At 46.7% G+C, this 27,718-nt stretch overlaps 2 protein-coding genes across 3 annotated transcripts in view; both read right to left on the reverse strand.

The window, feature by feature from the left end:
• LOC135809267 (uncharacterized) overlaps positions 1–27,718 on the reverse strand; it is a 141,051-nt gene that overhangs the window by 95,518 nt on the left and 17,815 nt on the right. The window lies entirely within an intron of this gene.
• The window catches only part of LOC135809268 (uncharacterized), a 31,464-nt gene continuing 14,043 nt past the window's right edge, over positions 10,298–27,718 (reverse strand). The window contains exons 6-12 of the mRNA XM_065322581.1: positions 27,282–27,383; positions 23,990–24,005; positions 16,888–17,004; positions 16,186–16,410; positions 14,924–15,012; positions 13,057–13,157; positions 10,298–11,110 (exon numbers count right to left, since the gene is read on the reverse strand). Of these exons, the coding sequence (XP_065178653.1) occupies positions 10,835–11,110; positions 13,057–13,157; positions 14,924–15,012; positions 16,186–16,410; positions 16,888–17,004; positions 23,990–24,005; positions 27,282–27,383 (926 nt within the window). The 3' untranslated portion in view covers positions 10,298–10,834. The remainder of the gene's footprint in view (positions 11,111–13,056; positions 13,158–14,923; positions 15,013–16,185; positions 16,411–16,887; positions 17,005–23,989; positions 24,006–27,281; positions 27,384–27,718) is intronic.

The following is a 27,718-nucleotide window of genomic DNA, read 5'->3' on the forward strand; positions in this document are numbered from 1 at the left end:
CCCGACCAAGGGTCTTGGGATCGGCGTACACAGCAAGCACCATGGGGGGGGGGGGAGGCGGGGGCGAGAGGAATGGCGGAGAGAGAGAGAGAAAGAGAGAGAGAGAGAGATAGAGAGAGGTGGGGTGGGAAAGAGAGATAGAGATAGAGATAGATAGAGAGAGAGAGAGAAACAATGTGACGATATCTTTCACTCTGCTTCTCTCACGACCATCTACCCATTGTTCTCGTTCCTCACTATTATTCATTTCCCCTCTTCCTCCCCTCCTCATGGTTTTACTGAATTTTGGCGCGCTTTGTATGCGTAGACGCCGAGACCTTTGAGGTCAGCAGAGCAGCCTGGCCCCGCCACCACTTCTCGCATATATTCGGGAATATAGTGGACTTTCGTATAAAAAAAGATAAGAAAAAAGAGGGTGACGCATGTTGAGAGAGGTGCATTCACGCCCTTGGTTTTTGCCACCAATGGCATGTGCAGCCAGGAGTGTTCACATGCACTGAAGAATTTGGTTGGCCTAATTATCAAGAAGCATTCTGATTTGCATTATGCAAAATGTTATGGCAAAGTTGAGGTGCTGTATCTCTTTCTTGCTGATTGAAATGGTTTGTAACGTGTTTCTGTTGATGTATGGCATCCCATTTGCGCCGCCGAGCACGTTCATCATTTCTTGATCAATGCCGCTTGCATGATTTGTAGGCTGGCTGCATCAATAATAGTGTGTTCTGCGTCTTTTCAGGCATGCTTGGTAAATATTATTTTCATAATTACTTCCCTTAACAGTGGGGATGTCAATTGAAAAGTTATCCTATCCACGATGGGAATTAACCGTATAGCGTGACCGATCCTTGCAATGTTCTTATCTTTCCTTTTCCTTTTCCACCTGGACTCCTTTACTCCTCCTTGGGGGGTTTCCCTTTTTCTCTCTAGCTTTTATTCACTTATGTGGGGCTTTGAATAAAATCATGGATTGCACAGTACATAGCAATAGTACATAATTATACATGTATACCAGTACTCACACAGCAAAGCCACATGTTGGTAACGACTCCTTAGCTAGCTAGCTAGCGTTCCCTCCGGAGGCCGTTGCCTTGCGTGTACAGGTGTATCCATCTGCGGAGAAGATATTCTCACTCAACCTAAGCTGTACATGTCAACATGCGATACAAACCTACATGTATCATTGATACCAGCCCTGCACTGATGATTTCAAGTTATTGGCCTGTACACAATGTACAGGCTGGACACAAGAGAAGTCCATTCAACAGCTAAACCTAGTGATACAGCTATGGAATCTGGCCTGCGGTCAAAGAACCACTGCTACGAAACACAAACACGCACAGTGCTTCGGGGAATTCAGTCAGTAATGGCTACATAATAATAATATTGAGCTGAACTAGTCTAGAGTAATGCAGTGTTTGCTCAAAGAACACGACATCCTGGTAACGACACTAGTCTAGCCTGAGGCCTAACATCACCTGGGCTGCAAGCTCGGTGTCCCGATACACTGGGTGTCCCGACACGCTCCGTTTTCCAGTGCTACAAACACGTCGTCAACAACCCGGTGACTGGCAACCGGTACCCGTACCCACATTGTTGTTACTTCTGTCAGTGCACAGTGCTTGTCACGAGGAGCATCGCGGTGCATTCTTGCAGCTGTCGGCCGGTGAGAAGGTACACTACTAGGTACGAAACTACGAAAGGCTTCTCTTCGTGTGCTTCTAAAATTAATAGCGCTGTGCAAAAATGCATGTTCAGCAGTCACATGTGAAATCTGACAGCTCAGAAGGGTGGGTGTGAGGGGGGGGGGGTGTGAGGGGGGGGGGGGTGTGAGGGGGGGGGGGTGGGTGTGAGGGGGGGGGGAGTGGCTACGCTTTACACTTACAGACTGTTTCTGTGCCACTATACCTCGTCCGATATTCGTTTTAACTTTTACCACCTAGCTATTATTGCCAAATGGATTCACCTGCCACGACATACAATCATGTACAATGTACATGTACATGCACATGTAACTAAATACGGAGGATTAGCAAGACGAAATTCGCGTTCGCGTTCGCTCTCCAAAGAAAGTCGAACTCAGTGACGGAATTCGCGTTATGAGAAGGATTAGCAAACAGAATTCGCACATGCATGATGTTGACACGACGTAGGCAGTACAGCGTGGTAAATTTATGACTGCCCTGACACGAATCCACGATTCGTGTTCCGACTACTTTTCCGAACGAAAAATGCGAAAGTTCGCAATCCAGTTCGCGAACTGAAAAATGTTTGCGAACGCGAACGCGAATTTCGTCTTGCTAATCCTCCGTAATACGGTATTATCGATGGTCAACTCACAATTACACAAGCGTGGATGTACTTTTTTTTTAACTGATCGGATACGGCACCATTGTGAATGCGTTGTCGACAACCCTCATCGTCCGTATTCGCACCGCCATGTGCAACCTGGACTCCTATCAATAATCCGCACATCAGAGACTCAGTGTATTTGTAGGTGGGCTTTACATGACTAAGTCTTGTAGTTACGCTGTTTTCAGTTGTTCCATCGAGGCATCATTCGCATTGATAAGCAATCCGTACTATCAAGAGAAGATAAACAAGAGTGTGCAACTCGCGGATGGGTTGGCCCACGGCGGAATTTTTTGTTGACGTAATCTTTTCGAGAACGCACGCGCTATGAGTCTTTCGGAAAGTTTTCCCTCGTGCACTTGGCCGCATTTGCACTACAAAGTCGGTGCCCAGCACGTGCTCTCACACTGCTCTGCAGCAAAATGCGCGTTCTTCTGAAAAAAGGTGACGTCAACAAAAAATTCCGCCGTGGGTGGGGGTATCTGCAGATTGTGCAGGAGAGATCCGGAGTTGCAGACTCTTGTTTATCTACTCTTGGTACTATTAGTGAACACGGCGATTTTGTGACGTTCTTTGGGACGTTCTTGTGTTCCGTTCAGTTTTGCTTGATTCTGTTTTTACTGGTATCATTCTGGTAAGGTACAGTACATGTACATGTATGTACATGTACATGTATTTGCATTATCATGTCATGATTCGCTTGAAGCTTGGAGTATGCCTCTAGTTGTATGCTTCAGAAATGACCAGTCATGTACTGTACTAAGTCTTGTTCTATGGCAATTCAAAGAGAACTTGTCATCAATGGGTCTCCGTTTTGTCTGGGATTGTTTGCTTCCTGTTCTCGTTTTCACTAAGGGTGTCCACTTCACAAGTCCCCATCATCTCTAATTCTAAGGTTTGTTCCTATGGATATTGTAGATTGGTGATACGGTATTCCGTGTTTTGTCCATACCATCCGTTGCTCCATCTTGTTATGGTTCTGTATCTATGGTTACGGATACACGCACGTTTTAACACCCTGCATGTACCCCATCGTCCATATTTGCATGAAATTTAATGATATCCAAAGCGTAAAAGCAGCAGCTTTGGGCCAGAGAGCGCATGTACATGTACAGGAGGCGGAATTGCTTCTTTACTGATATCGTCAAATGAATGAAGACATGGTATCTTAGACCAAATGTGGACAAAACGGAGCTACTCGAAGTCTCTTCTTTCCTCCTCCCACTGATACGGTTCCCATCTTCCACTTTCCTGACAATCCTGGTTGCTCACTCTCAGGCAGTAGCGTCTGATCATAGGCACCTTGGTATATTGTATTTGATCCCTCCTTATCTAATTTTACCATCCTGATCATGTATCTTCCCGAGTATGCCTATCTGTTGATATAATGACAAGCCATTTCGCCCATTTTACCCATAGCTGTCGCATTGTTTTTCACAAATCCACCTGAAGTAAATTCTTTCCCTCTTCACGGATGGCTTCCCTGCTTGGCCCACCTTTCACAAAACCCAATTTGATAAAATAATTAGAAGTGCTGCATCACAGAATCCTAAAAACTCGGATGATGAGCCAATAGTAATAATTATGTAAAGAGAAAAGGACCTATAAGTTACTAGTTATGACTAACAATCCACCAAGGTAACGAGATGCTTATGCAATCAACGGAATTCCGCCACCTTGCAGTTGATTTTCCCCATTTCTCTCCTCATCAATCCCTACTTCTCTTTGTACATACATCTACATCTACTGTTCTTTCAATCAAATGAACCCCTCGATAGGCACATTGCCTTTGGGTCATTTCATATTAATAATAATAATAATAATCAGGAGATAATATACCTGAGTCAGGTAGTGCGACAACAAGGTTTCATCAGCACAGCTATTAATCCTTCAACAAAGTATCTCGTGACATCCCGACACTCACCATTAGTTCTACGCAGCAGGCTACTACCTCTTCAGCTAAAGCCACTGCATTGAACTCTCACTTCGCCTCAGTGGCCGTGCCTGATGACCCTTCTCTACCTATTCCCCCCATTGCGGAGGAGTGGGGTGAGGCTGACCGCCTCACATCTGTCTTTACTATGACTGCTGCCATCCGACGTTACATTCGAAAGCTCCCGTCTGACAAGGCGCCAGGCCCAGACGGCATCACTAATCTGGTATTAAAGTCCCTTGCGCCCTCAATAGCATACCCTTTATGTCTGATTTTCAACCTATCATTCCGCACTGGTCGTTTTCCCTCTGCATGGAAAACAGCTAATGTTATACCGATCTACAAGAAAGGGTCCCGCCACGAAGCATCAAACTACCGTCCGATATCTCTACTGTCCTGTGTTTCCAAACTCTGTGAGCGCGTTTTCTACGACCAATTGTACTGTCATGTCTCGTCACGTTTGAGTTCAGCTCAGTCCGGATTTCGCAGAGGCGATTCTACCACCCTCCAACTGACGCGCCTGGTGCAATTAGTGTGTCGACATCAGGATGCTCGAGATCTAGTCGGGATCTGTTTTTTCGATCTTGCCAAGGCCTTCGATACCGTCTGGCACCGGGGGCTCTTGGCCAAGCTTCGTGGATCATTTACTGTAGACGGCAATCCCCTGCTATGGCTGACATCTTACCTAACTGGGCGAACGCAGTACGTCACGGTCCATGGGACGTCCTCAGCCTAGCTAACGGGATTCAAAGAGTAATTTCCTGGATGTCGTCTTGGCGGCTATCGCCCAATCTGTCTAAAACTAAAATCATGCTCTTTCCTTCTCAGCCCGATGTTCCGCCCCTCCTCCATCCCACTTTCCCCCAGCCTATAGACATAGTCTCCAGCCATAAGCATCTTGGCATTTTCATTGACTTTAATCTTTCATGGGAACCCCACATCGATTACATATAAGATGAACTTGATCGTTTACATATTATGTAAACGATCAAGTTCATCTTTAGGAATCCTCTCTTCTCACTGTTACCATCTCCCAATCTCTTGTAAACTCCTATTTTACTCAGCTTACCTACGCCCCATTTGTGATTATGCAGATATTGCTTGGGCTGAAATTTCCACAACCCGTGCTGCCAAGCTCGAAATTCACCACAAAAAAAGTTCTCAAAATCCTCCTCCGAAAACCCCACATGCTCCCATCTTCCACCCTTTATGCCCTTGCTGACACTACCCCTTTGTCTAAGAGACGTAATTCACATCTTGTCACCCTTATCCATTCTCTCAAACTCAATCTGTGTCCACCTCACCTCCACTGTTTCAACTGGTTTCCTTCCCGTAGCACGAGAAACTCCCTTTCCCTTCCGAAACCTAAGTCCTCCTTTCTACTTCACTCTCCCTTTTTCACTGCGTGCTCTGCGTGGCTGGCACTTCCCCAAGAAGCTAAGGACCTTTCTTCCCTCCGCCTTTTTAATTAAGAGCCTTGTCGCGCCTTGACTTTGATTTTGTGTTTCTCATTTTGTTGCAATCACTACTTATCCATGCCGGTTCCTTTTTTCTTCTTCTCCCCTTCTCCCTTCCTTGCCGTGGTTGGCTAACACCCTCTCTCTTTGTATTGGCCGGTGTTCTCACTGTGCTATGAGATGCTGTAATAAATAAATAAATAACATAATTAAGGTGTGTGCTCTCTTAAAAAAAAAGAAAAAAAGAAGAAAAAACCCTTCCCCTCATTGGAACTTTTCGCACCTGAGCCTTTCAAGTTGGAAGGTTGTTGGTTTGCGCCTTGCGTCATTCCGCAGCCCAGTGTTCGCAGGTCTATGAGACTATGGCTGCGCAACGCCCAGCGAATACTTGAGTGACGCGACTGGATTTCATTGAGCAATACTGTGCACGAACCATCCTGCATAGCAAAAAGTGAACCTCATGGAAATTAATGTTGCAATCTGCACTTCAGAGTGCATGCTTAAAAGTTGGTAGCTCTCTCCAGAGTGATGCCCGCAAAGGGCAACCCCGCGACTAGCGTCCCTGACGGCCAGTGTTGCCAGTGCACTGGCAATTCCGAGTGCGGAAAAAGCTGCTGTTGCCGAGAAGCTGGCAAGCTATGCGAGGATTGCGGGCCCAGGAACAGGGCAAGATGCCGAAATTCGCAAACCGTCGCGGCGAGGGCCAGTCGCGTAGGCTTTCGAACCATACGATACATTCCAGCCGCCGCGTCCCCCACGCGGAGACCGACAACCCAGGGCGAAGCCCACGTGTCGCAACAGTCGGCTCGGGACACTCCGCCTCTGGACGAGCTCCACGCCGACGGTCAGGGCCAAGGACTAGATATCACCAAGCAGGTGTCGGACTCGCAGCAGTTGGCGTGGGACGCACTGGAACAGCTGCACGTCGCCGAGCTCTGCGTCGACGGCCAGGGCCAAGGACTAGATGGCACTACCCAAGTGTCGGCCTCGCAGCAGCTGGCGTGGGACACCCTGGAACAACGCCACCGCGCCGACCCGATTTCCAATTCGCAAAAGGTAAAATGGGACCTTCTCGATGCCTCTACACCAACACCCTCGGAGACCGGCTCCTGTGGAGAAGTAGCACTGCCACGTGAAGCCAATGCTCCACGGCAAGACCGACAACCAACGGCACAAGAGGTCGCCCTCCTAGCGAGCCTGAGCACGTCGCAGCCCAATAGCACCAGCGAGCTAGAACCCACAAACGCGCACGGTACAGCTAGTGGGCAGGGGGCTGCAACATCGCCAATCCCGCCAGCTGACCAACGACTCAGACTCGGTGAGCTGAGCCCCGAGGACACAGGGCAGGTCATAGCTGCAGCGTACGAGGAAATCGTACACTTCCGGCCTAACCTGTTCTCCATCCCATCGGGTGCACATGGCAGGTCAGTGGTGGACTTGAGCGGTCGCTACCTCAACACGTTCGGAACAAGTGCAGCGGGAGAAGGCATAGCCTTGAAGGCACTTATGGTCTGCCCTAGTCTTCTACTGCAACAACCAGTCAACTGCTTAACACGTAAGGTGCATGTGGAATGTCTGAACCGACGAATGTAGCTATGGAACGAGGGAAACATCGATCAACTCGTCCGGGAAGCACATACCATCCAGCGCCAACTAACCAAGGGACGAGGCGGGAAACGGGCCCAAAGTCCAGATTACGCGCAACGTAGCGCTACCCTAATCACAAATGGTAAACTGGGCGCAGCTCTCCAGTCCCTGACAGCAACGCCCTCGAGTGGGCTGCTAAATCTGGACTCCTCCGCTGATGGTAAAACCGTGAGGCAAACGCTGAAAGAGAAGCACCCGCCGGCGGAGCCCATGCATGCAGATGCCCTCATCCTCGACCCCTGCCCTGAACTGCCGCACCTGGTGCTGTTCGAAGCTCTGAACAGAGACATCATTTGGCAATCGGTGCTAAGGACAAATGGAGCAGCGGGCCCACCCGGCATGGACTCTACCAGCTGGAAACGCTTGTGCATCTCGTTCGGAGCGTCCTCCGACCAGCTATGTGATAGCATCGCCGCCTGTGCCAAGCGCATCGCCACCGGAATCATCAACCCAATTTCCCTCGAGTCATTCACGGCATGCCGCTTTGTGCCTCTGGATAAGAAGGGGTGCGCCCAATCGGCATAATTATGTGAAGTCCTCAGAAGGATAGTAGGCAAAGCCATCCTCACCATAATCGGAGAGTAGATCCAACAGGCGGTCGGGTCGCTTCAGCTGTGTGGCAGCCAAGAATGCATGTGGTGTGAAAGCAGCAATCCACGCAATGGGGCACCTGTGGAACGAGGAAGAGACCGAAGCAGTCCTCCTAGCAGACGCGAGCAATGCGTTCAACAGGCTGAACCGCAGTGTGTGCTTGCACAACATCCGTCACCTCTGTCCGGCCATCGCGGGTGCCGTCACTAACACCTACCGGCATCCTGCACGGCTGTTCGTCGATGGGGAGTGTCTTCTTTCTGAGGAGGACACCACCCAGGGAGACCCGATGGCAATGCCCATGTATGCCATTGGGCCCCTCCCACTCATGCAGAAGGCGGCGAGCAGCTCAGCGGCACAGCACATCTGGTTTGCGGATGATTCCACAGCAGCAGGCCGTATGCGTGCGCTGCGTGTATGGTGGAACACGCTGTATGGTGGAACACGCTGTATGGTGGAACACCCTGTATGGTGGAACACGCTGTATGGTGGAACACGCTGTATGGTGGAACACGCTGTATGGTGGAACACGCTGTATGGTGGAACACGCTGTATGGTGGAACACGCTCGAGGAGGAGGGCCACATATATGGATACTTCATCAATGGTTCCAAGTCCACTCTCCACTCTCCTGGTGAAACCATAGTTTGCCTAAACCGCGGAGGAAGTGTTCCATGCGACTAACATCGCAATCATGCAAGATGGTTGCCGTCATCTGGGTGCGGGATTGGGCACTGCTGCTTTCTGCAAGCAGTTTTTTGCAGCGAAGGTCATGGAATGGGTGAAGGAACTGCAAGTCCTCACCAGGTACGCCCAATCGCAGCCACAAGCAGCGTACACGGTGTTCACGCAAGGGCTGAAGGGCAAGTGGAAATTCCTCGCTCGCACCATGCCAGAAGCGACGGAGAATTTCCAGCCACTGGAGGAGATTATCCATGGCGAGTTTATCCCGGCGCTCACAGGACACCCTGCTCCTGATGAGACCACCCGCACTCTCCTCGCTCTGCCTTGTCGCCTAGGGGGCATGGGTCTAATCAACCCGTGCGATCTCGCCAGCCAGTTTGATGACTCCAGGACCATCTCGCAGCCATTGGTGGAGCGGATCATCGTGCAAAACACGGACCTAGTTGATGTTCACCACACCATGAAGGCAGAGAAGGCGAAGGTGCGCAGGATCCACTCCGTAAGGGAGAAGGAGACCCTAGTTGCTGTGGAAGTGAGCATCGCTTCGGACTTAAGCACAAGCACACTAACAAGGCAAGAAAGTATTGTATTTTTGTATTGTATCGTATTGTATGGAATCTAATTTTACCTTATTGGCTCAGCAGGTCAATGTATTACTACAAAAAGGCCAGAAAATCCGATTATAAGGAGAAAAAAAAGGAAAAGAAGGAGCAAACGAAAATTGGATGAAGTGGGAGGAAATAACAATCCCCAATATATTCTGCAATTACTTTTGCCTAACTCATACTCAAACTGATTAAAATATTTTTGCGATACAATGATGTAGCCAATCAATGGAAAACACATTTCCATCAGTTCTAATTACATGCATGATGAGCTAGGCAAAAAAGCATAGCGTAGGGCCCTGAGCTTCCAAGCTCTCTCGTTAAAATATACCTTGTTTTTAGTGCTCTGCTAAAGCCAAGTAAAGGCATCCTGATTGGCTTCCGCTGTGGTGATTATCGTAATAATTATGAATGTATCATAGAATAATTATGCCATTCTGCATTTTAGTGCAGGGAGTGCTAGGCATGTAACTAAATCAGAGAGTTGTTAGGACGAGTTGTTCGCAGTAGGGCGTGAGGAATTCACTCTACTAGCTATGGGTATGGTTCCACTTTTTTCTCGCAGAAACACATGACTGTTTCACCTCACAAAGCCACATGTACATGTACATGTCATGTATGCATGAATAGACAGGATTATACTGCAAGCTCCTTAGATTTCCTGACTAGAAAGCATGCAAGTGCAGAGTTATTATGAGGACTATCAAAAGACTTTTCTAATTGTCCGCAAACTCCAACGCAGCCACTTACACATTTAAACTTCACCAGGGTAATGAACTATCAAAAGAATATGAAGTGTTATAAAACTGGAACTGGACTTAGTCCATGTACATTCAAAATAAGGGTTCACAAAGAGTATAGGCAGATGGGTAAATCTAAAGTGACATTATCGCCTGTCATTATGCCATGGCGGGTGGATTAAACGCTGGAAAGATTTGGTAGATTCTGCTTCTCATTCATACTCCAAAACAGCATTGAGTGTGCTCGAAGTCTGCTGCAAAATGATCATCATAGCTGATATCATAGCTAATGATGAAGAATAGAGACTTAGTTACAGGAAACTGCATTGCACGATTAGCGGACGAAGTAATGTGTGAACCTAAAGAGGCCTTTCATACCACAGAAATCAGTACAGATATTCTGGTTTGAACGTGACAAAGAAGCGATGTAACGTACACAAGTTGTACGTTTCATCACCATGTCACACACAATGAGCTGTATAAATTGACATTGTTGTGCATCGTCACAATGTGTCACTCAGCATGCACTGTACAGAATTCGGTTCTAGTTTGAATTTTTTTCAATTCTACTCACAACATTCTGCTGATATTATCCACTATGCCCTTGTCTTCAATATCATAAAGGAACATCAGTATAACTCCGTGAGTGTTGAGAATATTGTTCAGCGTCTACATGTATATGGTCAAATGCTAGGAGAATTTTGCCAGGTTTTCGCTCGAAATCCCGTGTTCACAATATGCTGTACATGCACATGGCATGTGGCATGCAGCAAAAAAGCTTTTGTCCTACCATAATTATTGTTAGGACTAGCCGAGATTTCCTTCGGCTTCAAGTCATGATCATGATCATGTAGGTGAGGCAGAGAGTGTGTACTGTTAGCACTACAGTGTAAGTACTAGGCAGGGAATCACTGCTACCTGCTGATATGCCAGTGACATGTGGCTGTGTTGTTGAGGGCTTAGACGGCAGGTTCAGGATGGTGGAATCCAGCACTGTTCCACTGCTGCTCACAAACTGTACAATCATCCTCTCTGGTCCCACGGTTTCAATAGAAATCACTCCAAATGTCGTCAAGTTCTTTGCAACCCAGGGAACAGAATGATACTGAGATGATAAGGATGGCATTCATGTACATGCAGGATGGTGCGTATCCGACATGGGCATAGAAAAGAATACACAAGCACACAATTATGGTTGGAGGTCTGACTGTCACCATTCCCCGTACATCCTTGCACCAGCTGGCTTGCACCGCGTTTGGCACTTTTTGTTCCGTTGGCCTGGGTAGCTACTTGCGCCGCCATATTTGCCATAGCTACCCAAGCCCTTTACCTAGCACTCGATCGCTCCCTCATCATCATGTAGCTGTTCGTCTCTCTCTCTCTCTCTCTCTCTCTCTCTCTCTCTCTCTCTCTCTCTCTCTCTCTCTCTCTTCCTCTCTCTCTCTCTCTCTCTCTCTCTCTCTCTCTCTCTCTCTCTCTCTCCTCGTTGTTTCCGTAATAAGTGTCTTCCCTAGCTAAACTTGTCATTTGGCTTTTGTGATCGCGGTGCTATGGAACTTCGAGAACTCAACAGGTCCATAATAACACACCATGTGCCATGTATACGCCCGTCGCAAGAGAAGCATGCAAATCTGCAAATGTACTGGATGTGCACCCACAGATTTACTCTTTATAACACCGATAGCGGATCTGATTCTGATTGAAACAGATCAAGACAAGCGCCAGATAACTGTCTAATCCACACAACTGGCGAAACCATGTGATTCGACCCCCCAATGCACACCTGATCTTTACCACACGGAGTACATCGGAGTAGGACGGCCAAGACAGTTACCTATGCACACCCTATACTTGCTGGGGTAACCAGTATACACAGCACGCTGCTTTGATAAAAGCAGACACTAGATGCACTGGTACCTTGAAGTGAAATTGGAGTTATTTTACCAACCAGCCTCGGCAACTGGGTACTGGGGACCCAGGGCAAACAGACGTACCAACAACCTCAGCCATGAAAGCTATAATTATAGTAACGACACACTGGATTGTGGAGCCGAAACTAGTACAACTTCCAAAATGCTTTGGCAAGAGGGTAGCCTTCCAACAGGTTGGCAATTACACACACACACACACACACACACACACACACACACACACACACACACACACACACACACACACAAGACGAAAGGCGTTGAGTTGACACTTTTAAAAGGTTGCGCATGGAAGCGTGAATGCCATTGTCTGATGATCGTTCCACTGTGTGAAACTTAAAAAGTTACAGCTCTCTGCCTCTGTTGTGCATGTATATTGTTCTGCACAGTTGAGCACTGTGTACTCGAGCTGCATCAGCCAGCCCTCTATAGTCATAATGACATAATTATAGTGGACAATTTCCTACAAAGAATGGCACCTCTTTTGTACCTTGGTCGGAAAGTATTACTTGAAAGAACAGACGATATTCTAACAGTAACACCCTGTACTTTCCTGTTGTTGATCCCGAGACTCTCATGCAGTGGGTATGATGATCCTATAGGGCTTGAAAGTGATGACGTCAAAAACGGCCAGGGAGTACTAAGTTGACATCAGATTTCTATTTTGGATCCACTAAGGTGTAACTTTGCTATTGCCTTAGTATATGGGTGCATAGCAACCCACTCATGTCGTATGCAGGGGTGACTTTTACTTCGCCACCAGTTGTAACCCCGCCCCCAGTAGCCAAATCAGTCAGTTTCACTGGTAACATCACCTTGCTGAGAGTAAGACGTCTTGAAATGTGCTTGGATCCATACAAAAACTGGATCCAAGTGGATCCAATTTTTGAATTTTTGAAATTGTTGCTATGCTGTGACGTAGCACTTTCAAGCCCTATAGGAAATGATCAGCACCTTCAGCACTGTACAGTAGTATATGCTTCCTTAGAGGAGAGGGCAGATCTCTTCCTTTTCAGGGGTATATCTTGAGCCGGGTGACCGAGATCATAATATATCCTGCCGAGGTTCAGAAACCCCCAAATACGTGTGTAGATACACATACATATCCATGTTCACTAACCTGGCCTGAACCAAGATCAGCACCACCGGTACCGACGGTGATGTGTACAGTGCCTACAGATGTCACACTGCCATTCCTTGATATCGGTGTGGTGCGAACATCTGCAGGAAAACACCAGACACAATGTGACATCGTGTTGGTGGATCTCACAGGAACTTGCGCGAGAAATGGCAAAAGAGCACAAAACTAGGTAAGAATATTATGCAGAGGTTTGTCCATATACATATACATGCCGAGACTACTGGTTGGGGGAGTACATCTCGCATCACCTACACATCTCATACACATATACATGTAGAATATACATGCCATTTGTTGTCCATTATATCCTTTGTTGTTGTACTTTCAAATCTTTATTCTCATGATGGCCTACACGATGGCCTGTGGCCAATAAGAGATACTGTTGTTGTCGTTGTTGTTGTTGCTGCTGTTGTCGTCGTCGTCGTCGTTGTTGTTGTGGTTACTGCTGCTGTTGCTGTTGCTGTTGCTGTTGCTGTTGCTGTTGTTGTTGTTGTTGTTGTGGTCGTCGTCATCGTCGTTGTTGTTGTTGCTTTTGCTGTCAATGTCTTTGTCGTTGTCGGTGTTGTCAATTCTTCATGTATGGGTACATGAAGGATGTGCCCATACATTATAACTATACATGTACACAAGACTGAGGTACACAAAAGGAAGTAAATAAGGCTGTTTTTTGTTGTAACTCAAGTTTCATGGCAAAAAACAATCATCAGACAACATAAGGAGATTAGAAAAAAGCAGGTATATGAAGGCAAGCAGAGGAGATAGAATAATTCAGTGCAGACAATATGATAATCAACACTTCCCAGAGGCAGTACGCTCTGACCTGCCAGAATCAACATCTCAAGGTGCTGGGCGTCTATGGTGAAACATGAACACGCACACTCATCCACACACACACACACCGTCACACACTAATCCACACACAGTCTCTGTGTAATTATACATGTATAATATTACTCGAATCTGTGGACAGCAACTGTTTCGCTCCTTTAGAGCTCCTCATGTATAATATTATATGTTTCGAAACACACTAGTCAGAACAACAGATGGCCTGATCAGTCACAACTTTGAAGTTGTGACTGATCAGGCCATCTGTTGTTCTGACTAGTGTGTTACGGCTCTACCTTCCCGGTATCGAGCTCTCTTGGATTTCTGCTGGAATTCACAACAGTATGTTTCAAACATGTGCATCTGTACGCTAGATTTTCTGCAGTACACCGTGTAGCTCACCAATGTACATGGATACTGATAATATAATCATGTATAATGCATACAGTTTCCTCTGAGACAAAAATGCGATAATACTCATAAAAAGGACACACTTCAGGCTCATTACAAACATCTTGAAAGTTTTTGTCTTCACAAGTATACTTTCAAGCCTTCTCATCAGGTGAAATACAGGCAAGGGAAAAGGAACAGGAACAGTGGATTAAATACAGTAAGAAGGTGGTAAAACAGTGCAAAAAGAAAGAAAGAAAGAAAGAAGATAGCTTCTTTCTTTTTGCGCTGTTTTACCACCTTCTTACTGTATTTAATCCACTGTTCCTGTTCCTTTTCCCTTGCCTGTATTTCACCTGATGAGAAGGCTTGAAAGTATACTTGTGAAGACAAAAACTTTCAAGATGTTTGTAATGAGCCTGAAGTGTGTCCTTTTTATGAGTATAATGCATACTGATATGAATACGCATACACTCCGTATATCCGTACACTCCGTATAATTATTATTTTCACTTCCCCGACTGATCCTTTGGATGTGTATATGCATACTGATAATTATGTATACGCATGCACTATAAGTATATTGATTTGTATATGCATACTGATTATGTGTATGCATACCGATACTCACAGTTGTGGTAGTGACCACACACATAGAGGTTGACATCAAACTCTGCAAAGACCGGATTCAGGATCTCCCTCAGTTTCAGCTGCACTGGTCTGTACATTGGAGAAGCATATGATTGCCTATAGTTAGCATAGTAATAGACTTAGCCACATCAAACTACCATACTCACGCGATTAGTGACCCTGGGGCACTATTTTTCAAAGTCTATCACAGATGGGGCACTATTCAAGAGAGGATACTATTCTAGAGAGGGAACTAGTTTTTCAATGCTGGTACATTTACATGCACATCATCCAGCATGATTCAAAGAAGGCAAAGAAAAGCAGAGCCTGATGTTTACTGTAAACTCTCACGACCCAACGGAAACAGCAAAAATAACTGAGATTTCGACTCTGAAACCACCAATACAATGGCATGGACAAGAGTATTAGCAAAACAACACCAAACTTGCACATATGCTTGATTACAAGCCCCGGAGGTGGGGCATTATTCAAGAGAGGGCGTTTTTTTCACTGGCTCTCAGAGACAGGGGCATTATTCGAGATAGATCTCTAATCGCTCGAGTACGGAAATCCCATATTCGGTTGCAACATCTGCTGTTGACAGACAAAAGCAATGTTTGAACTAGCTCTACCTCTCGGTATTGAGTACTCTCTTGGACAGCCTGGAACCTCTCTGTTTGACAAAAGCAATGAAGATACACACTTGATGTATACTATGCACATTGTATGGACCAATGCCACAGTTGATAGACTGTACTCGCACAGACCGTGTACTAGTACATGTACAACTGACAGTGTGCAAGTCTACTGACTGTATTTACTGTATTTACTGCACTCGTGCAAGCACGATGCAAGTAAGCTCTTTCGTCGGCTAGCATCAGTCGCATACATGCACCTATCGTGCGCACATACTTGCGGACCAGAAAGTTTCAGAATTTGGAAAAATGACCCGGTCAGCCGATCCGAAGCAGGGTTACAGTTTGTTTTGGCCAAAGTCAACTAAGCTGGGCTGTGAATAGGCAGTTAAGTCCACACATCACTCTTACTGAGTACAGGTAGAGGCGAAACGCTTTCTCGGAGGACACGGGTTTACGAGCTCAGTTTAGGACGGTTCGGATTCTGAGCAAGACTCAACTCTCGTACTCCCTGTTTGGTCTGACTATCCTGTTATGCCCAGTTGCCTAGCCTGCAGGTCACAGACGACATCTTTTAAAATATTTCCGATTGAAATGTGGCAGTGTAGGACTGTTCACTCTAACTCACAGATCATCATCTTTTTGACGTTTCTCATTGTTGTAGAGTGGTCGATGGCCAGCAACAATGACCCAGGGTTGGGTAGCCCGATTGACAGCACTGAGGTCGTATCTCAACCAGTTGAGCTGCACAGATCCAGGGCTGAGGTCATGTTCAGTGCTGATCATGACAAAGTGTACATTAGCTACATTCACACCGTACCAGAACACACCATTGCTTCCTGGAGACTGGGGCCTGGAGAACACCCATAAACAGCGACAACTGCTAGGACTTGCTACATCACATCAGCAAGGGGAGGCAAACACATTACATGTATATTATTTATACGTGGATCCACTTGGATTATGCAATTTAATATTGCAGCATCCGAGAGCACAGTAAGGATGATGACTAAGAGCGAAGGTCTGATTGGTTATACCAAGAGCAGATAAAATGTTAATCTACTCTTGGTCATACTCTGATATTGTACATGTCTACAGTTTACAACCAGGGCTAGTTCATCACAGTCCAGGCATGACTGTGTGCAGACATCACAGTCCAGGCATTACTGTGTGCAGACATCACAGTCCAGGCATGACTGTGTGCAGACTTTGTCCAAGCAACTCAGGAAAGCGTCCAGCATTGGTGGCAATGCATCTCCTCGACTTGAACGGTTAAAATGTGCGTCAGTACACAAGAGTATGACATAGAGAGAAATGTCGCATTGCTCACATGGGAAATCTCTCTGCCATGGGAACACCACACACGTCAGCATAGTTATTTCCATAGTTACTCCAGGTCGGTTTCTTTTGGGTCTCTACTCCCTTGGATTTTCTTGACGACGGTGTGCTGCAGAGACAAATGTACAAAAATCCAAACGCTCTGGAATCTTGCATGTTCAATTTCAATCTAAATATTGTGTCACTACACTCTACAGTGCTGCTCAAAGGGGAAGTGCATCGATATTTCAAGTAGGGTTCAGATGAAAGACAATTTGATATCGGTTCGATTGATATATCTCTCGCTTGCATACGATAAGCCAAACTTGCCAAATCGCCAACTGTATGCTCACGTTGCCGTAGCGACCAGCGCAGTGATACCGCACATTCTGCTTAGCTCCGTGAGAGAGAAGGTCGATCACTGCAGAATTTGGTCATTTTACATTGGTTTATTGTATTCACGAAGTGAAAGAAGGGCTGTGTTCAATGCTGTTAGTGCCGTGAACTGTTTATTAGTAGTCCTCTCCGTTGTATACAGTAGACTCGTACGCCCAAGAACGCGGTTTCAGAGGGCCAGCCTAGCAAAGTTCTTATTTTTCAGCGCCCCAGGCTACGTTCTTATTTCGCGTTCTTACGCGTCCAACATGGCCCGTCACGCTCATGTACAATGCACTTAACGTGTACTTTGCGCTACATGTACCGGTTGCACACTTTACATGCACGTGTAGTATGTAGCGCTGCACTGGGTGATGTTTTCGAGAGGACCCGACAAGAGTTTGTGGTTGCGGACTTATTTTTCGTGTACTCGGTAAGATCATGAAGGTGCAATCCGCTTGCAAAACAAACCGGCGCTCAAATATCACGTCTCTTTCTCTCTCTCCTTTTCAGAAGATTGCATTGTAGTTAATACAATACCAAAAAAATGTCGCGTTCTTAAAAATCTTGGAGTTCGTTCTTAAATCCAGGCTGGGGCGTTCTTAGATTTCCAGCCTGGACGTTCTTGGGCGAACGAGTCTACTGTACTGTGATGTGACGCCGACAGGAGAAAGCTGGAGTACGGAGACATCAGCAGACTAGTGAAAATAGTGATGAACAAAATGCTGAAATCTTGGTTGGGGCGACCATACCGTTTGCTCTTCCCACTTCCTGAAGATGGATGTAATGCTGCCTGGCGACTCTCCTATCTCTCGTAACATCTTCTGAAGCCAGGTGAGACAACGGGTGGTGAAAATAATGCCGTACCTTTTGAAAGTTTGCTGAAAAATTCCAAGCATCTTCTCTAGAAGAACCATTTCCTAGGCTACAGCCAGCCTAGGGAAATAAAGGAGAAGGCGAATATACAGTTCACGGCACTAGCAGCATTGAACACAGCCCTTCTTTCACATCATCAATACAAGAAGACTGCAGTGATCGACCTTCTCTCTCACGGAGCTAAGCAGAATGTGTGTCATCACCGCGATGGTCGCTATGACAACGTGAGCATACAATTGGCGATTTGGAAAGTTAGTTGGATTATCGTATGCAAGCGAGAGATATACCATTCGAGCCGATATCAAATCGTAAGGATTTTTCTGGACCCTACTTGAAAATCGATGGACTTCCCCTTGAATGGAATCCGATCGCGTGAATCAAGTACGCGCCAAGTAATAAGCAGCACAAGACCTGGCAACACTGGTCTGTGAACTGTTGCAAGGCGCAAACTTGACTCAACTGATCAGATTGCATTGAGCAGCACTGTCTTTCACCATAGCATAGCACATACATGTGGGCCACAACCAGCTAAAACACGTCTTAGGGTGAAAATTTTCAAATTTTGTTTTCCTCCAGAAAACAGTTCTTGGGACCTTACTTGACCTCTTGAAGGTGATACAGGGCAGAAAAGTAGTCTACAAGTGCCCCAAACACCGCTTTCAAAATAATACTTTGAAATAGAAAATGACAGTTTTCGCACAGTCTGACACAAAGAGACAAACTATTACTTAGTGGCTTTTGTGGCGGAGCACAATACAACGGAACTAAAGATGTTGACACCGACTTGAGCATGTCAACGACATCAGTTCAAAGGCATGGCCCAAGTTCTTCCTGGAAAACAACACGATGCGCTGGGCGGCGTTGCACTTGCATACTCTTTCGATTCTGGCAGTGACACTTTCGATCGTCGCCTGCGTTTCCGAGACTGCGTCAGACGCCTCATGAGAGTGAACGCAAGTAACGTCGTAAGGCAGCCGGTTCGCCGCCTAAATGATTATGTACTAGCCCACAACTTGTGCCTCTTCGCTACTGGAGACGACGGGGACGATTCAGCTTCGCTGTCGACATCAACATCAATGAGATCCCAACAAATTGTCAGCGTCGCTCTGCAGACCCGCCGCCACGGACTTGCAGACACCTGAACAAACCTGGGCCATGCACAGCGATCGTCTGGCCCTGCGAGCTCCTCTAGTATCACTAGATGCGGACATTGTCAGTCTTTGCTCGCCAGCTACTTGAAGTAGAACGCCAAACAAGTGTTTGAACAAAATTTGAGAAGATGATCGCCACATCATGAATCATTTGAATGAAGTGCAGAGTGAACGCGCTCCAAAACAACATTTTTTTCATTTCGTCATTTCCCAACTTTTTTACGAAACCCCAAAGACATGTTTTAGCTGATCGCGGCCCATGTATGTATTGTTGTTGTTGTTGTTGTTGTTGTTGTTGTTGTTTCGTTTTACAAAAGCAACAGCTCAAGAAGAATGAGAGCATGTGGTGACGAGGCTCTGGAGCTCAGCCGACAATGAGGTCTCGGCCTCGCAGCAACCAGGATGCGCCAAAAAAGTGGATTGAATAAACAGGAGAAAATGGCCTTTGAAGAGTATGACGGAAAAGCCAGAGCCAATGCACTGGTAATAAAAATATAGATACAGTGTGGGAAAGTCTGAAAAATGTATGAACTGGTAGAAATGAAGAGCTATGTTAGTTTGGCAGGAAGCTGACTAGGTGAGGTGAGAGTGCACGCGTGCAAGAGAGAGAGAAAGAGAGAGAAAGATAGATAGAGAGAGAGAGAGAGAGAGAGAGAGAGAGAGAGAGTAATTAGGGAATGAGTTGACTGGTGGGAGCTTTAGAGGCTATCGATGTTGGCAATCCAGCTGGAATGCAGTAAATGGCGGTGCGCGTTGATCTTGAAGGCCTGGGCTTTCTTTGAGCTGGGGTATTTTTGGAGGAGGCCGGGAGGTAGGGAATTCGAGGTTCCTACGACTGCCGATGGGAAGTGGCGGAGGTGGCGCAGTGGTACTTGGGTAGGGTAAAGGGCTTGCAGCTGGAATTCGTGGCGGTGTGTGGTGGACTGCCGTGTGCGACATGGTGTGGTGGTTTCTGGCTGATGAAGGCAGCATGGGCTTGAGAGAATGGGATAGAGGCAGGTAGTGGAGCTTATACAGGTAGCTGAGTGTGGCAACCCGATGCCGATGATCCAGTCATGGGAGCCAGGTGCCTGGTCCAATTAGCCAGAGTGCCATGCATTGCACCTGATCCAGTTGGAGCAGGGTGGTCAGGGTGGTCAGGGTGGTCAGGGTGGTCAGGGTGGTCCCGGTTGTACCCATCCATGTCAGACAACTGTCTGTACTCCATGGTGGGCCGGATGAAACCGTTGTAAGCCGTCAGCTTGCCGCACGTTGTTGTTGTTGTTGTTGTTGTTGTTGTTGTTGTTGTTGTTGTTGTTGTTGTTGTTGTTGTTGTTGTTGTTGTTGTTGTTTTTATTATTCTTTTATTTCAATTTGCTTAATTAAAGCCCAGGCAGTGGTGCCTTCTCACCAGAGCTTGGCTGTTTGATTCCTACCAAAAACGAAAGTAGTATAATTATAATACTTGAAGAATGAAAGTGTGAAAACGGAAAAGGGAACGAGATATTTCAAAAAAAGGAAGTAGCAACTATGAAAGTGGTCCTTTACCAACGATACATGTACAATGCATGTACATCATGGTACGTAGTAGGAAATTTACCAACTCAACTGGGCTACTGTGCCGGACAATACTTGAAATGCATTGTCGCATGAATCTTGGATGCCGCTTTGTGACACAGAACGATATTAAAATAGACATGTATGTGTTAAATTCAGACCATGCGTTTGAATTCAACTTTGCGCACGGCAAGGGGAACATCAGGAGGCAACTCATTCCACAGAATGGTGTAGTGATAGTGACTGCGTTGTTCTTACACCACCTAGCTGTCATATGTTGCATTCTACACATCACTGCATGTGTCGCACTCACACCTTCATGATGTGCTACATTCACACCGCTGTATGTTAATATAGTCTCTTGTCATTCCAGTAATCATTACATTCTGGCCAGCTCACTACACTGGCGCAGTGAACAGCTCAAGCAACTTGACGCTATGGCAAAGGGACGACCTCCGGAAGAATTTTCTCCTTGCTATGGTGGAGATACGGGCACAGACTTCGATCTCTGGTTAGATGATGTCGATGATTATATGAAGATCTGCCAAGTGACGGACCCAGGAGACAGGAAGTACCTCTTCTTGAATCTTGCCGGTCTCAATGTCAGAAGGATCGTCAAAGGTTTAGTCGTTCCCATTCCAGATGATGCAACTTTGGATAACCCGGGAGACACTTACAAAGCCCTCACCGAGCTACTTCGTTGCCATTTTCAACCGTCCATCAATGTGACGTCAGAGCGGCACAAGTTTCGTCAGATTAGACAGCTGCCGGACGAATCGGTTTCAACCTTCATGAGTCGGCTGAGAGAGAAAGTGGAACTGTGTAGTTTCGCGTCAACAGATGTTGTCACGGTCGTCAATACTCAAGTCCGCGACCAGTTAATTGCTGGATTGAGGTCGAAAGACTCGAGGCGCGAACTATTGAAGGAGCCTAAGCTGACTTTGGCGGACGCTTTCTCGAAGGCAGTTGCTATTGAAGCATCGCTTTTGGACTCCAACTTGTACAACAGTGAACCAGGACCTAGTGTAGCAGCATGTGTGAGGTCAGAGACCACAGCGGCTGTGTCAGGCAGTGAACCCAAGCACCAACTCAAAAGGAAAATGACGAAAGGTCCTGGCTGCAAGTACTGTGATCGAATGCATGCCAATGGAAAGCAGTTCTGCCCAGCAGCACATGTCCGTTGCAACAGCTGCAGGAAAGTTGGCCATTTCGAAGCAGTTTGTCTCTCACACAAGCCTAACAAAGCCAATGCAGTGGATGCGGAGGAAGACAGTGACACTGCACAAGTGGTGTATGATTCTATTTTCGCATGCAGCGATAAGGCAGCCAGAGGCCAGTCTACCATGACACTGATGGTGAATGGCAAGCCATGTGAGGGATTGCTTGACACCGGAGCAACATGCACCATTCTCACGGATGATGTGGTGCAGCCTACCCGCTCAAGTGACCGCATACTTCGAGCATACAACGGTGGCGAAGTGAAGACTCTTGTCATGGCGGACGTCGACATTGCTGTAGGAGACAACACCATTCTCTGTGAACGTTTTGTTGTACCGGCTGGCAAGCGTCCTGTATTGTTTGGACAATATGTCATCCCACAATTGGAACTGCTGGTGAATGCACACATGGCAGATACAGCATGTCTTGTTGAAACTGCTCCAGTTTCTATCACTGTGGACAAGAGCGCTAGACCGGTAGCCCAGCCAGCTCGTCGCCCTCCATTTAGCGTCAAAGCCGACATAGAAAAGGAGCTGGCACGTCTGGCTAAGGCTGACATCATTGAGCCTGTGAAGGAGGCGTCGCCTTGGGTCTCGCTCGTTGTGCCTGTACACTCCGGTTACCGGTATGTGTGGATTATAGACAGCTGAATAAGTCCATCATTAGAGAACGCCATTCTCTCCCAACGGTAGATGAAATAACCAGCGAGTTAGCAGGAGCACAAGTATTCTCAGTGCTGGACGCCAAATCGGGATTCCACAAGCTGTTACTGGAGGAAGAATCACGATCGTTTAAAGCATTTGCTTCACACTGTGGATCGTATCGATTCAAGAGACTGCCGTTTGGTATTTAATGCGCCCCGAAATCTTTCAGCGAGTGGTGTCAGATATTCTAGTTGGCCTGCCGGGTGTTGTTGTCTACATAGATGACATATTGATTTTCGGAAGGAATCAAGTTCAGCATGATTCTCGCCTGGCGAGGGTCTTGGAACGCCTGAAGGCAGCAAACCTCAAGCTGAACTGGGCCAAGTGTCATATCGGCAAAGACCAAGTCAAGTACCTGGGCTCCACGTTGACCAGGGATGGAGTTCAGCCGGACACAGCAAGGTAAGCGCTATCGCCCACATGGCCGTCCCAAAGACTGTACCGTGTGCACACCGCTTCTTGGGTAGGGTCATGTACTTAGGAAAGTTTGTTCCTCGCCTGACTGAAGCCACAGAGTCATTACGCCAGCTGATGAAGTGTAAACCATTCACTGTGAACGATGACCTCCTCAAAGCGTTCTCCACAGTTAAGCAAGCTGTAGTCTCCTCATTGCAAACACTTGCATATTTCCAGCCGGGTGTAAACGTACCGACAGCAATCAGCTCTGATGCCTCACCTTCTGGTCTGGGAGCTATTCTGTGGCAGCAAAGCAAGTCTGGACAATGGCTGCCGATTACATGCGCCAGCCGCACGCTCACAGACACAGAGTCACGATATTCGCAGATGGAGCGAGAGATGCTCGGCATAGTGTTTGCACTGACCCGTTTTCGCCAGTACATCTATGTTCTGGGTCGTCATGTACAGGTGTACACTGATCACAAACCTCTCATACCGATTGTGCAGAAGGCATTTGACGATGTGCCGCCTCGATTGCAGCGCTGGTTAGTGGCGCTCATGCCGTACGATTACGCCCTGAAGCATGTTCCAGGGAAGGAGTTCTTCTGTACTGATGCACTTTCCAGAGCCCTGGTAGCGTCTACTGATGCTTCTCCAGCCGAATCGCGTTCTCTCCGTGAGTATGTTGGCCTAGTTTTGGAAGCCGCTCCAGTAGGCATTGCAGACATTCGTTGCGCTGCACAAGATGATCCAGTAGTAAGCAAAGTGATTCATCGCATACTGTATGATTCGTGGCTTGACATTTTGCCACCAGAACACCCCTACTATCTCTTATAATGTGGAATGGAATACAGCTTACCTTGTGTGGTCATATTCTATGCAGTCACACCATGTTCATATGTTGTTGGGAAGCATGGAATCCATGGCACATAAATCACACGAAACAAAGCAGGGATACATCTACAGCAAAGGCGATCCAAGGTTATCACCTATCTCAGTTTTAAAAGAAGTACAGGGAGTTGTTCCAATGTGGAATAGTCAAGTTTTGAAGGTAGAGGCACAAGTTGGGCTGCTGCTCAAAAATGGCCAGATCAATGATGAATAGTCATACGCATGCCAATACAGGTGGAATCCTGATAATTCGAATATGGCTTAATTCGAACATACCGCTTAATTCGAAGTTTTCCAGGACCGATTTCTGTCAATACGATTCCCACATAAATTTTTCTGATAATTCGAACCTCGAACCAGACATGTCCGATTAATTCGAAGTTCCACGGATTTCACTTACATAGCATGGGAAACAGCTACCCCGTAATCTACTTTTCTATTTTTCAAAATTGTCTTGCAATGCAAAATGCAACTTACGGGGCGAACCCGCGATTTCATCCCAGATAAGTGTGCTTTATGAACCCTCTAGTAGGGACTATCGACTACATTGTTTTGTTGAATGGCATGAAGAAAACACACAAAATATAGTCGACAAATGAGTAGGGAGCTTATTAGGGACAGAAAGACTACCAATTTCAAGCTATTCACCACCATCATCATCAATAAGGATTCTGAAATTCATGAACCAGTTTTCGTGGATGCTCTTCAAATGAATTACACATGCACTAGGCTAGCAATGGCAGGGCAGGGTCAATGGCAGGGCAGGGTCAATGGCAGGGTCAATGGCAGGGTCAATGGCAGGGTCAATGGCAGGGTCAATGGCAGGGTCAATGGCAGGGCAGGGTCAATGGCAGGGTCAATGGCAGGGTCAATGGCAGGGTCAATGGCAGGGTCAATGGCAGGGCAGGGTCAATGGCAGGGCCAATGGCAGGGCCAATGGCAGGGCAGGGTCAATGGCAGGGTCAATGGCAGGGCAGGGTCAATGGCAGGGTCAATGGCAGCGTCAACGGCAGCGTCACCAGCAGAGTCAACTGACGTGTCAACAGCAACTGATGCAGTGCTGGCTTCTGCGCCTGCAAGAATGCCAGCAGAGCCTACACCGAAAACGTTTGACTGTGGACCTAGCTCAAGTGTTCTGTTGACCGTGAATATGATTCTTCTGTTGCCAATGCTGGTTGTGCTCGTGTGTATTCCGATAGCCACTTCTCTGCTTTGTCACGTGCCCGTGTTTGTGGTCTCGCCCATCTGAAAGTGCTAGAAGCGATTTATACACTATGCAGCCACCTTTGTGTAAACAAAAGAAAAATGAACTATCTCTCAAGTTGTTTACTGACACCTTGACTAGGCTTTCCCCAAATCGGCCCGTTTTTTCGCCTATTCAGCTTTTCGCTACTTCAGGAGTCTCGAAAATACATCAGATTCGGCTGCAAAATCAGCTTATTGTTCAAAAATCGGCTGCAAAACTGGAATATATTGGAAAATCGGCTAAAAGAACTGTTGGCATATTGGCTTCAAAATTGGTGAGATATTGGAAGATTTGGTAGATTTTCGGCGATTCTCAAAGGAGCACTCCAAAACCGGCGAAAAGGTTAGCGATTTTTGCCGAGTCTCATTTTCGGCGAATTTTTCGGCCAGCCGATTTTGGGATTTCATTAGTAACGATCTTCCTTATGGCTAGTGTTTGTTTGAGAGGTGAAAGGACACGAGTCACATGACCTCAATGCACTAGTACCCAGCAGTAGGCTCTCCCCAAATCCGTTTTTCAGCTATCCGGCTTTTTGCTAAGATCAAAATACATCAGATTCAGCGGCAAAATAAGCTGATTGTTCGCAAATCGGCTGCAAAATCGGAATATGAGCCAGAGCGCGCTAAAACATGACCACAGCTTTTTTGGAAAAAGTCGAGAAAATCGCGATTTGAATTCCGCAGCAAAGAATACGAAGTGCAGTGCAACGCGAGTCGCTGTTGTTGTTCTCCTCGGTCGACTGGACTGTTCTGGATGCATTTTCTTTGTTGCAAGTAAGTTTATTAGTTTGAGTTTGTATTCCATGTTGCGCTGAGTCGCCTAAAACTGATCAACATCGATGTATCGACGGAAGAGCCTAGTGGTAGTACTGTACTGCGGAGCGGAAGAAGACGACATCCTCGCACTCCATGCGCAGGATGAATTATTTTGAGGATTTGGGTCGGAAACAGAAGGAAGACGATGATGGCTACAGCGACGATTCATTTGAGGGCAACACTTTCATCGAGCGTTAAAGAATTGATGCTGGTAGTCCCGCAATCTGCAGTGACGAGGAATTCTACTCTGATGACAACCTGGCAAGCGATTGGCATCGACACTGACTTGGGAGGTGAGTCGGCCGATGAATTGACCAGAATGGACATCGCTGCACATATCCGGGACAATGCCAGTATTGATTGCAAGTGGAAAAACATCAATGAACTCTGCTGCTCCCTCAACTTGCTCAAGTCAATCATTTGAGCACCCTTATGTGGAACATCGCTGGCACGAGCAGTAGGCAGCGAAAGCAGTACTCTCTGGCGAGCGGAGAAAAACGTGTGCAGATGGGCTTTGGTGTGGGGAATATGAGTGCGACGTCGAGTATGTTGAGGAAGACTGTGTGCAGCAGTGTATACTGTATATCTGAAAGACAGGTGGAGTGAAAGACAGGTGGAGTGTGATGGAGAGGACGTGGAGTGCAAACTTCTTCAGCCATCTACAGATATGGACCGTGTTTTCGCTGGCAGTTCTCCAGTGGTGGTCCAACCAGGAGGTATTTCGGACACCCAGCTCAGCTGCCTATAGATATTTTGGATGTGGCCGAGTACATGTCAGCTCGTGCTATTCGACCCTGGACAGAGGAACTGACCCGGAAAGGATGAACCAAGGGACATATCAACTGTGTGCAAAAATGACAATCCCTTTGTCGTCCATAGAATTTCACCATTTCAACAGTGCTTCATATAATACCATTGTAGCAACACTTAGACATGTCAGATCAATCCAAAACTTTCAGACAGAGAACATTAGGTGTTTTTGATCATTTTTGAACAAAAAACTGAAAATCGAATTTTTGGTCTGTGGTCATATTTTAGCGTGCTCTGGCTCATATATTGGAATCAATTTGTGCTATTGCCACCATGCAGGGTGCATATTGCGTTATGTCGGCAACATGACATGTATTGTCATATGCTCAAATTGTGCCTGTTTTAAAGGTTTTCATAAAACTAATGTGTGCTGCACACAATTAGCTTACCACCATGTCCTATGGCAACATGGTATGGAACTAGTGTTGCTATGGACTCAATATGGTAGAAGAACTTCTCCCAGACATGTTTCTTACTTGTGGCATCTGTATCTGAGGAGGACGAAAGAGGACATGAGAAATACCAATACATGTATACCCTGAAACAGAAACATGAGAGCACACTGATCAGCAGTATAGTAAAACCTGGGCTACGCGACTACCGGTACTGGTATTACCCACCACTGGTATTACCCACCACTGGTATTACCCACCACTGGTATTACCCACCACTGGTATTACCCACCACTGGTATTACCCACCACTGGTATTACCCACCACTGGTATTACCCACCACTGGTATTACCCACCACTGGTATTACCGACCACTGGTATTACCGACCACTGGTATTAGCGACCACTGGTATTAACGACCACCTGATTTTGAT

The sequence above is a fragment of the Sycon ciliatum genome, chromosome 2, assembly GCF_964019385.1.
Source record: "Sycon ciliatum chromosome 2, ocSycCili1.1, whole genome shotgun sequence".
NCBI lineage: Eukaryota > Metazoa > Porifera > Calcarea > Leucosolenida > Sycettidae > Sycon > Sycon ciliatum.